Genomic DNA, 12,142 nt, shown 5'->3' with positions numbered 1-12,142 from the left:
ACATTTCTGTAATAAGCTAGATGAAGTTCGCAAGGCATGTTTTTTTTTAAAAAGCCATTTTTTTCACAGGTTTCTCAACAGTGTTTTTTTTTCATTACTGTTTCCATATTTAGAATAGGTAGGAGTGTAAGTAAACCCAAGGTCTTTATGTATGAAGAAACAGGAAATTTCTATTTAGTGTTCTACAGTTGGATGTTACCTGTGTTTGGAAAAAGGTGTGTACCACCAGCTTTAGGCTTCAAGTCAATAACTAGTTCAATGGCAAACTGTATCTCCTGTTGATCTTCTTAGGTGAGAGATTAAAACTCACCTTCTCTAAAACTCTTGACTGACTTAAAAATCAGACCTATAATGATAGTATAATTACCATGTAATAGATTCTCAGTTGCTTCTATTTTAGTTTTTGGTGTATTTGAAAAAGGACAGATTAAAACAAAACAAAAAGACCCCACACTAAACTAAACAGGAAAAACAAAACAAGCGAGCAACAAAAAAAATCTGCAATAGTCTCAAAGGTAATGGAGAAATCAAGCACAAGAATATATCAAACCAGGAAAAGAACAGTTCAGGTTGAGTCTTAGAAATCCTTAAAATCAATGAATTGTTACAAAAAAATTTGAAACACTTCCCCCATTTCCAGTGTCTGCAGGCAGGGTAAATCCTCTGTAGTAATGTATAATGAGCCAACACATGAGGTGACAGTCAAATGAATCACGGTCATGCAAGAGAATTTTGCCTTTTAGAGATACAGTGCTCTGTACCTCTCATATTCATCCTAGAGTACCTGCAGCTACTGCTTCAAGCTGTCTGGGACTGTCCCATAGGGTTTGTCCACTAGCAGCACTCAGGAAATTATTGCAAAATAAATCTAGGAATTTATCGTGGGCTGTATAATCCACATGAAAACTGTAGACAATGTTCACTTTGAATTGGACTGGCCTCAACGTAGTTAATCTTTATTCCAAAGTAAGGGCAAGAATGTCTGAACATGTTGAGTTCTTCTATATTGAGATTCTAAAAGACAAAGGAGGAGAAAGATGAATAGCTGAGAACTTTCCTGCCTTTCTCCACATCAAAGGCCAAGACATCTGGCCTGACTGGTTTGACAGCATTGGTGGCAAGTTGTTCCCATTGGTTATAAAGTACTCAGAATCTTTCAGTGACTCATAGTCACAGCATCTACTCTATTGCAATTAAGGCATTTGTTTGCACATTTACATCTGATGATAAACTCAGCCTCATACTAGCAGACAGAATTTCCCTGCAGAGAAAGTACACTGTTCTCACAAACGTGTCCAATTCTTTCATAGAAAAACAATCCACCAGCAAACATTACTTTTCTCATACTCAAAATGAGTAGTGACTAAAGATCACTGGGTTTTATCAATCTAATTTCATACTTCATGCTTGTTAACAAATTCTCAGTTTCCACATGGAAGGATGCAAAGGAAAAACGTTTTCTCTTTTTTGATTGTCTTATCAGCATAAAATTCAGAGAAGAGAGCAGAAATTTTAACAAGTCGTTGCCTGGTGCCTACCACTTAAGTGTGTGCAGAGATAATACAAAATACAAGTAATAAAGACAAATTCTCCTGCAGTGTGAAGCCAATGAGAGCTCAGGTTTCCAGACTTTTTAAAATCTGGTTCTTAAATCCTCAAATATGAGACCAACAGTAGATCAGATTTATCAAAAAAACTAAAAATTGAAAAGAATAAAAACATAAATATCTATGCACTTTTATTGAATACAATGCAAGATATCTAATGCAAAAATTATTTCATCTGGCAAGAAATTGATTAAAGGAAAGAGGCAAAGTAAAATTGCTTTGGGTTTCTCTGTGTGCATATTCTGTAATGAGCACAGTAAATGTTTTCATTAGCTGTAGGCTTTCTGAATCTAAATGTGTAGAGTGTACAAGATGCAAAGGCACATCCTCTCCCAACTTGTGAAGTCACATCAACACCAGGTACGTGTTATACCCTAGAACTTCGGAAAGCAGATGTCCTTGTTCTGAGTGTTGTACCCAGACAGTTTTTTTTCCCAACTAGATTGCTGGTACATTGTTAGAGGTTGTCTGTACTTCCTAACTCATTGTACTTAGTCTCTCGGTAAACGACAAACCTTGAGTTTAGATCCAACCCTCACTTCTGCCCACTGGAGTTTATACCAAAGCCAAGCCCAGCTGACTGGCTCGCCACTGTTTCAGACACCATCAAATCAGCAGAATGCGTGGAGAGGCAATGGGACCAGGCAAGAAGTGTTTTGGTGGTGGTTGTAGGAGACCAGCAACTGCAGGCTTCGACTCCTGCTATGGTGCCTTGCAGCTCTGCTGCCAAACTGGCAGTGCTGGCTGGTGGAGCAGCACGGGCTCAAAGGCGTGGAGGGAACACACTGACTGAAGGACTTGTGCTTGAAAGCATCAGTTTTCCTGGAGCTGATGAAAACAGTGTCTTTGATGCTTCACTGTCAGAATCAACATCCATTCCATTATATTTTTAGAGGAATTTGATTATTGCCTGTTACCCTGATTTACGAAGCTTTGTTCTGATAAAATGAAGAGGGGTTGTGCTTAAGTAATTGGGAGAAGACACATCTGGCCAAGCACATCAGGATGGTTTTGCCTACAAACCTTTTTGCATGTGATTAAGAAACACAGAGAAAACTATCAGTTGCTCAGGTACACTTAAACCATGAAAGAAAAATTGTGAAAGTTTTATGGGATTTATATTTACTCTGAAATGTCTGCTAAGGAGCTAAATGATGGCTTTACTGGTTTGTTTAAAAAAGTATTACATTTGATCACAGCATGTGTAACTTCTGGTATTGAGTGTGAGTCACAGGTTTGTTTAGTAAACACATCTACAGTCCTGCCTTGATAGCTTTCCATGGGAACACACTACTGTTTTGTAGCAAATCTTTGCAAAAATCGTCTTATTCTGCTATTGATTTCCTCATAAGAGTACTAACAATGGAATGCTCTCCTGACAGAAGCCATCTATGTTTAAACCATGCTGACCCTACGTCAGTAAAGCACTTACATGTCTCAGTTACATTATAGGTGTAGGTGTGTACATACAAAGACTTGCAGTCATTATAAGCACTTAAATGCTTAAAATTTAAGCAACAAATTATCTTCTTTGCCAGACTGGGAGGTTTAAGTTCAACACTGAAGTCAGTTACCTGAACATTCTTGAAATGCTTTAATCAGTGGATCAGCTGTATGTTATGGCTTTGAGCTCTGTAAACCTGAGCTAGTTAACTGGAATAGAAGACTTTGGCAAATGTCTCCAGGTATAGGCTGTCGAGGCCAACAAATTCAGACATGGGTTAGCGGGGAGCAGAAGTAGTTAAAAGCTGCATGAAGACTGCAGACAAACCCAGAGTTCTACTGAATATTTGCTCTTTGCATGTAATTCCCCTTCCTACAGTGCCATTGTGATTTAGTTTTGTTTTATTGATCTAAAGTCATGACTAAAACTGGCTTTTCTTAGAAGTTCAGTGGAGAACCACTCCCTGCACAACATGGCACCATCCCTCCCCTGAAGGAGTGCAAGAGGGTAAGAGAGAGCCATAGACACTTTCTTGTTTTCTCATCCCTCCCTGCAGAAATGCTGGCAATGTGCTTGTGATGCTACAAAGAACTCTTTTTGCACTTTATTTTGCCCATGTTCTAAGCAGAGAAAGGAGGAGGTACATTTGTGTGGAGTACCTAAATCACAAAGGCAGATGAACTCAGAAAAGTGCATCCACCTATGTCCAACTATATGCAAAAAGAAAGAGAACAGATCACCAACAAGACATGAAGGGAAAAATATTTACAAAAAGTGAGTTCCAGACAGAAAATGAAAATAGAGTTGTCAAATCACTACAGCAAATGCCTTGAAGGAAGTCAGGTAAAGTGTTGAATAAATAAATAAACAAAATTGTTAAGTTATACAATTCAGTGTGCAAGATAATACAACTGTCTTATCAAGCTTACTTTGGAAAATGTTGCAAACCATTTTTACAAGCCACTATGCCAGCAAAGATGCCCCACTACTGTAACTAAGTAGGTATAGATTTGCTATAAATATCCAGATCAGTATAATTGCAGCTGCACTAGAAAGGATTTACCCATTTAGTCAGAACAGAATGGATTCAAGACTGTTTAGCCAAAGAGAAAGGTTTGAGTATCAGAGAAGAAAAAGAAGCAATGAAAACTACTCAGAATCAATAAGTTGCTAATTTGCATTAAGTAAAATGTTGACAAAAACATTGTCGAAATGTTCATTATTAGGAATCTGGAATCAGAACGTGCTTACTTTGATGTTACTGAAATGAACAGAAAAACGCATCTGAGGTTGGACTCCTTCTCACAGCCCAGAGCGGCCTCATTTTTGCTGACTGGCGCCTTTATTTTTAAATGCAGTACTACAAGCACAGCGTTATCTCTCAGTGTGACCCAGAAGTGCTTTCTGGAGCAAGAGAGCACTTTTCTGGAGCTCAGTTCTCAAAGCAGTGGCCGAATACACCTGAAGAGTTGCAGACAGTTCTGAGTGCCCAGGGTTTTCTAAGGGGCTCAGTAACAAGCTTCTCTCTCAGAATCTGAAATTCCCTGAAAGCTGCAGCATTTCTGAGAGGTACTTCACAGATCCTTCAGAGCTACAACCCTTCTGTCTTGCAAAGGCAGGTCACTTCTAGAACAGCTTGCTCAGCAATGTTTCCTGCTGTTTGTTCTCTGCCAGACAGTTTCATCATCTGCTAAACCAGCAGAAACTCCTCCAGTTACGCACTTCTTTCTAAGTCTTCAGCTTCACTTGCTTCTCAATTCTTCTACCAAAGTACCAGTAAGAAGTTCCCCCCCAGCTCTGAGATTTCTGTTCCATCCCTGTATCATGATTGATGTGGACATGAGGGAACAGAGCCTTAGTTCGGTTTTGTTCAAACACTGCAGATTTATATATTTATGTATACATTTATACATATATTTATATACTCTGCTATGCATAAAGAACTACGCAGAAATACACTTATGCAGATTAAAAATGAACCGCTCTGCCGATTCCGGTAAAACTACTCTTTAACCCAGAGGTTCTGCTTTCAAATTTCCCTCTGCTATTTATAGCTCCCATGAATCCTAAACTCAAGCCAGGTGAGGCAGCTCCTGCAGATATTTGAGAAGACGGAGACGAACAAAATGGAAGAAAGCAATTATTTTTTCCCCATGCCAAAAATGTAAAATGCCTTTGAGTTGACAAGCTGACCAGGAGGGAAGAGCAAGCCTGTGGGCGCGGCGATAGAAGCGGGGATGCTCGGGGCAGAGCAGCACACTGCGGACACGGACCGCGGTACCAGCGCTCTCCCGCCTCTCTGCCGAACTTTCTGTTTCTTTTCACAAGCACCTGCAGCGCAGGCACGACACAGTAAGGGGTTTTCAGACGCAGAACACAATGCACGCCCCCTCCACTCGCTCGCAGCCGCAGCGCTGGCGGGGGCGGAGCGGCCCACCGCCCTTAGCCCGGCCCCCGGGGCGGGGGCGCTGCCCTCCGCGAAGCTCGGGCAGACGCGGTGTCTCCGCGATGCTGGGCGTGCGGCTGCTGGCGTGCTGCCTGCTGCTCGGCGGGGGCGCCGCCGCCCTCGGCCGGGGCGAGGTGCCCTCCCTGCGGAGTGAGTGGCGGGGAAGCCCGCGGGGCGCTGCGGGCGGCCGGGAGGTGCCGGGCAGGGGGAGCCTTGCTGCGGGCGGGCTGTGTCGGGGCGGGGGGAGCCCTGCTGCAGCCGGCGCGGGTGGGGCAGGGTGAGGGCTCGGGGCTGCCAGGGACCCGGGGAGGTCGCTGAGCCCTGCGAGTCTGCCCTGCTCCTTGCGCCTTTCTCGGCTCCGCGCTTGCTGTTCCATTGCCTCTGTTGCACCTGGAGGGGGCACATTGTTTTTCCCTCATTTCCATTACATTCCCGTTATTTGCTCGATTCCTGCATCAGCATTCTCACTGCGTTTCGGAGGGGAAGGAAGTGGGAGGTGAGGAGAAAGGAAGATACTTTCCTAGTTTTGTTACAGCTATTTATTCTGTTAGCTGTGTTGAACCTAAGGGAACAGGAACTTGGGGGTGCTGGTTAGCTATCAGCTCTTCGTCCATGGCTCCACAACATCTTGAGGCTTCACTTCTGGGGCTTTTCCTCTCGCCTTGTTCCTGTATGGAGAGATGTAAGAGAAGCAGGATGCTTCTGAAAGTCTCCCTCCACCCTGTGAATCCTAAAGCATAGGCTGTCTCCGTTTCTTCCTGGAACCTCAGGGATTTGCGTGTTCACAATGCCACTTGCAGCTCTTCATCTGTCAGTCTCAGGGCACAGCATCTTCCCTGACACCAGAAGCTTTGTAGTAAAACCCTTCTATAAAATCAAGTGTAAAATGGATGGCATAGCTTTGACAGCCAAAAGGAGAGAAGCCTGAGAAGTACTCCCAAGGCTTGCCGTTGCTCCAGCTGCCTCATTGCCCTACTTGAGGAGGGGGCTAAGCTGGGGCCTTGGAGCTGTCACTGATCCTGCCATCTGTGTCTTGCATCTGCCTTGAGCTGGCAGTTACCTGGCAGTTGCATTTTGTAGCTGAGGAAAGGAAACTGCTTCTGGAAGAGGCCTGTGTGGCTCAGGAATTATGGTCTGGCCTACAAGAAAGCTGGGGAGGGACTTGTTGACAAAGGCTTGTAGTGATAGGACGAGGGGCAGTGAGTATAGACTGGAGAGGGGTAGATGTAGCCTAGACGTTAGGAAGAATTTCTTCACCATGAGGGCGTTGAGGCTCTGCCACAGGTTGCCAGGGGAAGCTGTGTCTGCCCCATCCCTGGGGGTGTTCAAGGACAGGTTAGGTGGGCCCTTGGGCAGCCTGATCTAGTGGGAGGTGTTCTTGCCCATCACAGGGAGGGTTGGAACTGGATGCTCTTTAAGGTCCCTTCCAACCCAAACTATTCTATGATTCATTCTTGGCATAAGTTGTTGCAGAGTGAAAAGGAAAGCATGCTTTTATTCACAGAGATCATCCAGCTGGGTTATTTGTGTAGACTGTGAAAGACCCTTATCTTTCCACAGCAGTCTTTGCAACTTTTAAGAGCCTCACAGATGAAGGCATTCAAAGGTTCAGACTCCTTCATCTTTGGATTGTGGTGTTGCTCCTCTCACCCCTGGGACACTGCTGCTTGAGAGCTGCTGTGTGCTGTTGAGGTGGAGATAGATTGGGAGTTTGCATAAGAAGTTCATTTAAGTGTGAATCCCAGTATCGTGGTGAATTAACTTATCAGTGTTTACTGCTGCTAACAGCATCTCAGCTTCCACTTATCTAGCAAATTAACAGTGTATTTTCTTGGACAACAAAGATAAGACTGCTGTGGGAAAGACGTACACTAGCATGAGAGGTAGAAACCCTTTCTGGCCATGTAGATAGTCACTGATGTTACCCATGGAGGACTGGATAAGAAGGATGAAAGCAGCCCAAACCACACAAACTCACTGAAAACTCAAAGGGCCAAGCTGGGTATCTGTCACCAAGTGTTGTCTGATGATTTTTCAGTGCAGTCAGACACATACAGCAGCTAGAAATTGCACGCAGCAGAAATCATAATTGTAAAAAACCTGCTGCTAACGTTTTCAGTGCGTAGTCTCCCAAGGATATTAAACAAATATTTCACCTGTAATGTAATAGGAAGTCCATGGGTTAATTACCATTGACTTTCAGAGTAAAGTTTAATAGCTGAGCTGTTACAGATTTATATTTTGCCAGTTTCCAGTTCCTCAGCTGCCCTCGTTTTTTCAGTCTATATGCTCAGTCAAACATTTGTTCCTAAGGCGTTAAACACCTGACCTTTTTTTTTTTTGCATGCTTATAATGTGATGTCACATAGTTCAGTGAATTTCTACATGTTTCCAAGAAAGCTGGAATGTTAGGCTGACCCTACAACATCTGCTATTGTCCAGGGTAGTGGTGTATGTTGAACAATATGCATCCAATAGAGGATCAAGGGACTTTAACCCTTGATAACCAGCTCTTATGGTATGGATAGGATAAATCCTACCTTTTCTGTATCCGATTTACAATGCAAAATATTTTCTTTCTGCTTCTACAGTTGCAGAGATTGAAGAATGAATATATTGGGGTATGGCAGTGTCAGCTTTAAACTTCTTAGCTTTTAGTTTAATTGCACTTTCCCACTGCCCATAGAGAGTTATTTTACAATATACAGCATGAGTGCTTGTAACACTTAAACTTCTACTTCATTACTGAGTAATGGACCAGTGCTGACCAGTGTTTTTTTCTTTAAACATGGCTGATGGTTTGGGACACCTCATATTTTTTTGGCTGTCCAACTTGAGAAATGTTACCTAGCTTAATTTTTGTGAGCTTGAAAATGATCCACATGCTAACAACTTAACTTGCAGTAATTTTAGACCAGTACTTTTTATTTTTTAAGTGCTCATTATTCTAATGGGTGCTTTCAGTTTTCTACATCAATGGCTCCAACTAAAACATTTGTCTTATGGTACTATTTGATCATCTGCAGTATTTTACAGACTGAAACTTCTTCCCCCTTGCAGATAGAGGAATATTTATTATCCAAAGTGAAGACTCCAACATGTGCGTTAGAGTGGACACAGTTGGCCTTGTTCTGGAAGACTGCAGTCAACTTTCAAAAGACATGTTATGGAAATGGGTATCCAATCGCCGCCTTTTCAACATAGGCAGAAGCACCTGTCTAGGACTGAACATCAGTAGACCAGAACAGCCATTAAGTATGCTTGAATGTGATTCAACTCAGTACTCGCTATGGTGGAATTGTGAGGGAAAAGTATTAGTTGGTGTATCAGAGTACAAACTAGCAATTGAAAACAGCAAACATATTGTGGCCAAAAAAAAATCTACTTACCAATGGAAACAGTACATGTCCGATGATGAAGACCTCTGTGAACACCCATTTCAAGGTAAAAATAAGTTTATTTCCTAGAAATGTAGATGGTGAAAAGCTTTCAAAATTTCTTTCGAAGCACAGTCAGGTGCTTATGATCCCTTCCAGCCTATATTGTGGTTTAGGACTTGAAGTTTTGGTTTTGTGTGTGTGATGGTTATGTGCATGCCACACAATTATTGTCTTTATCTGTTATATGGACTCCCAAAAAGCACCAGTACCCTTGCAAACAAGGAAGCGCTCTTTTGAAATCCTCTATAAAATAGAAAGGGGAACTATGGATTTGCTGTTATCTGTCCTGCAGCTTTCATTATCAGATAAACCCAAAGGGAGCTAATAGAAGGATTTGGAATTCCTGTCACTGAAAATCATCTGCTGTCAAAGCGTTCATCGACTGAGTGTTTGCAGCATTCAGTGGCTGGACTCTGACTGTGCCACACTTTGAAGCGGAGATCAGGCTTTTGATTAATCCTGTTGTACAGCTAGCAAAGGTGTAGGAAATGTATGTCAAGATCCAGGTCTGCAGACCTGAGCAGTTTTCCAGGTATAAGGGCTAAGATAGATCCATTTACCATGAACAGCAACAGACAGACCGCACCTTGACCCTCAGCCTCTCCTTGGCACTTCTGTAGAAGGGAAGACCTGATATTTGTACAGTGTGTCTCCGTTTGGTGCTGTTGGTTCTCCCCATTTGAATTGGGTGTTTGGGTTGCAGAACTGTGGTCTTAGTGGTTTCCTCTGTAGGTGCAGCTGGGCTTTGGCCTCTGTTTTTACCAAAGTCCTTCCCTGGGGACCTGTGGTAGCTGGGAAAGCACTACAGCATCTGACCTCTTCTTTAAAACCTAGTGGACTTTATATTTAAGACCAGACAGAAAATATTTAAACCTACAAAAGTCTTACATGTTTGCTATGTACACACAGCAAGATGAAAGTAAACCTGTTTTAGCCCTAATACAGCAACATCTGGGAGAAGAGGGTCAGCCTTAGGCAGGCACTTCCAACTTAGTTTCAGGGTGAAAGTAATTGCATTGGCAAAATTTCTTTCACCTCCAGTTTCTACTTTCCTCTTATTTTCCACCTTCTACCTTAGCTTATGCACATGAAAATGCAAGCCCGCGTTAACTGTGGAAACCTCTAGGAACCTGGCAGTATGTGCTAATTCTGTAGTTGGAAGACTTTGATCTTTAGGCTATCAACATGGGATCTTTGACAAACAATTTTATTCTAATTCTTATTGTGTTTCTTTGACTTTTTGTAGAACCTCTGAGGCTGACACTTATTGAAATAAAGCTTTTAACAGCTTTCACTTGCACTAGATTCTCACAATATTTTGATACTCAAAGAACAATAGAAAATATTTCAAATATTTTCTGAAGCATTAATTGTGACAACAGATGTAACATTAGTTCTTTGGCTAGATTATTATTCCCCATGGTATAAAAAATATTTTTAAAAGTTTATTTAATATTCCTTTGTCTTTCACATTTCCTTTCCCATAGAATTACAAAGAGAATGGAGAAAACATTAGAAATGTGCTTTATAAAGGGTAGGAGGAACAGGGAAAGTCACACTAAATTGCTTGGCTATCATAGACTAACCAAAAATAAGTAGAGTTTGCATCTGAGCATGTACTGATTCTGCTAACTGTTGGTTTATGTAGTTGTTCTGAAATGTCAGTGCAGGCTTCTGTATTAATTGTTCCAATTTTGTTTATTTTCAGTTGTTGTAAGTTGGGAAAATGCGACTGGTTTCATGGCAACAAATTTCATAATTATTTTTTCCAAATTCTGTTCACTGAATTTACACTGCTCATACTTGTAGTGCTGTGTTATCAATTACAAATCAAAATAAGAAAATAACTTTAGACAATTTATTTTTGTCATTCCTGCTAAAAATGGGAATAATGAAATATGGGGGCAAAGAAATTTCTGTGGTCTGCATTCTTTTAATCTCTGTGTTTTGTTTATTACAGAAACATACACCTTCCTGGGAAATTCTTTTGGTTTCCCATGCATGTTTCCATTTAAATATAACAACAAATGGTATTATGAGTGTACCAGAGATGGAAAGGAATTTAACTGGTGTGCCACAACAACTCACTATGAACAAGATGAAAAATGGGGGGTTTGCCCAGATACTGGTAAGGTATTGCTTGTCATCTCTTCCCTCTCGACCCCAAGAGTGTCTTTGCTCTTCATTAACTATTCTAGGATGCACTCTGTTTTAGATTAATTCCTTTCTGTTAGAGGAGAATGTTAAAAAAAAAACCCCAGCAAACAAATAAGACTTAAGCAGATTTTATCATAATTTATCATCTTTGGCCTTTGGAGATCCAGGTCTTCAGCCCAGATGCAAAACTACAAAATGCGAACAAAAGGATGTTATTTTGCACAGCCCATTGACCTTATCCTGCAGCTAAACCTATCTTCTGTTCCAGTAATGTATAGGAGCTTCTCTGAAGTAAAGCAAGGGTTGCTTCTGAAAAGTCACATTCTGCTTTAGACTGCATTGCATCTTGCACATTCCTGTTCTTCTGTGCATTACTCGGACACTTGGATATTGGGCCTAAAAATGAGAAAGATTTTGGATGTATAATCTTCATGAATATTAAATATTATAAATAGCATCTTGTATCTTCTTGCATAAATAAGAAAAATACTGTCTTCTGTCAGCAGAAGTGGTTTGGAAAAGCCCTTCCTGCTGAAGCTATGTTTCTCTGTTCCAAAACATATAAACAGCTGCCAATATGTCTTTGTAATGGGAATTTCTGGGAATTTCTATTATAATAGATGGTATTTTCAGTTTTGCTTATAGTTTGTAATTATAGTAAGTTTATTCTCTTGTGCATAAGATGGAAGGAGATCCAGGTGACTGCTCCTCCAGAAGTTGAGTGAGTGTTCATAGTTTGAATGTTTCAACATTCAGCTTTAGGAACAATTGATCAGCCATAAATTAAAACATAGCTTTCTTGGCTTCATGTGAGCTGTGAAAATCATCACCAGCTGCAGATTAGCTCCAGAGTATTTTATCAGCCATATGAAATATGGACATTTTATTCTGTTTGCATCATATTTCCATATGTTCTTTAACAAAGGAATGTGAAAGGAGTTCTTCCATTGAGATGTTGTTTTCATTAATTAATTGTGTTGTTCAAGATCTTATATTTCTAATTAGTTTGTATTCTTGGGCTGTTGGTAATGAGTCTTTTTTTAAGCAG

The 12,142-nt window shown here is 41.2% G+C and overlaps 1 protein-coding gene across 4 annotated transcripts in view; it reads left to right on the top strand.

Annotated features, from left to right (window-relative positions):
* The first annotated feature begins 5,517 nt into the window (after positions 1-5,517).
* PLA2R1 (phospholipase A2 receptor 1) overlaps positions 5,518-12,142 on the top strand; it is a 56,845-nt gene continuing 50,220 nt past the window's right edge. For all 4 annotated transcript variants that reach the window (XM_054069623.1, XM_054069620.1, XM_054069621.1 and 1 more), the window contains exons 1-3: positions 5,518-5,647; positions 8,558-8,941; positions 10,898-11,065. In XM_054069623.1, the coding sequence (XP_053925598.1) occupies positions 5,560-5,647; positions 8,558-8,941; positions 10,898-11,065 (640 nt within the window). In that variant the 5' untranslated portion in view covers positions 5,518-5,559. The remainder of the gene's footprint in view (positions 5,648-8,557; positions 8,942-10,897; positions 11,066-12,142) is intronic.

Source organism: Cuculus canorus, chromosome 6 (genome assembly GCF_017976375.1).
Source record: "Cuculus canorus isolate bCucCan1 chromosome 6, bCucCan1.pri, whole genome shotgun sequence".
Classification (NCBI taxonomy): domain Eukaryota; kingdom Metazoa; phylum Chordata; class Aves; order Cuculiformes; family Cuculidae; genus Cuculus; species Cuculus canorus.
Note: the sequence above shows the minus strand (reverse complement) of the source record. Positions and strands in the feature narration are given on the sequence as shown.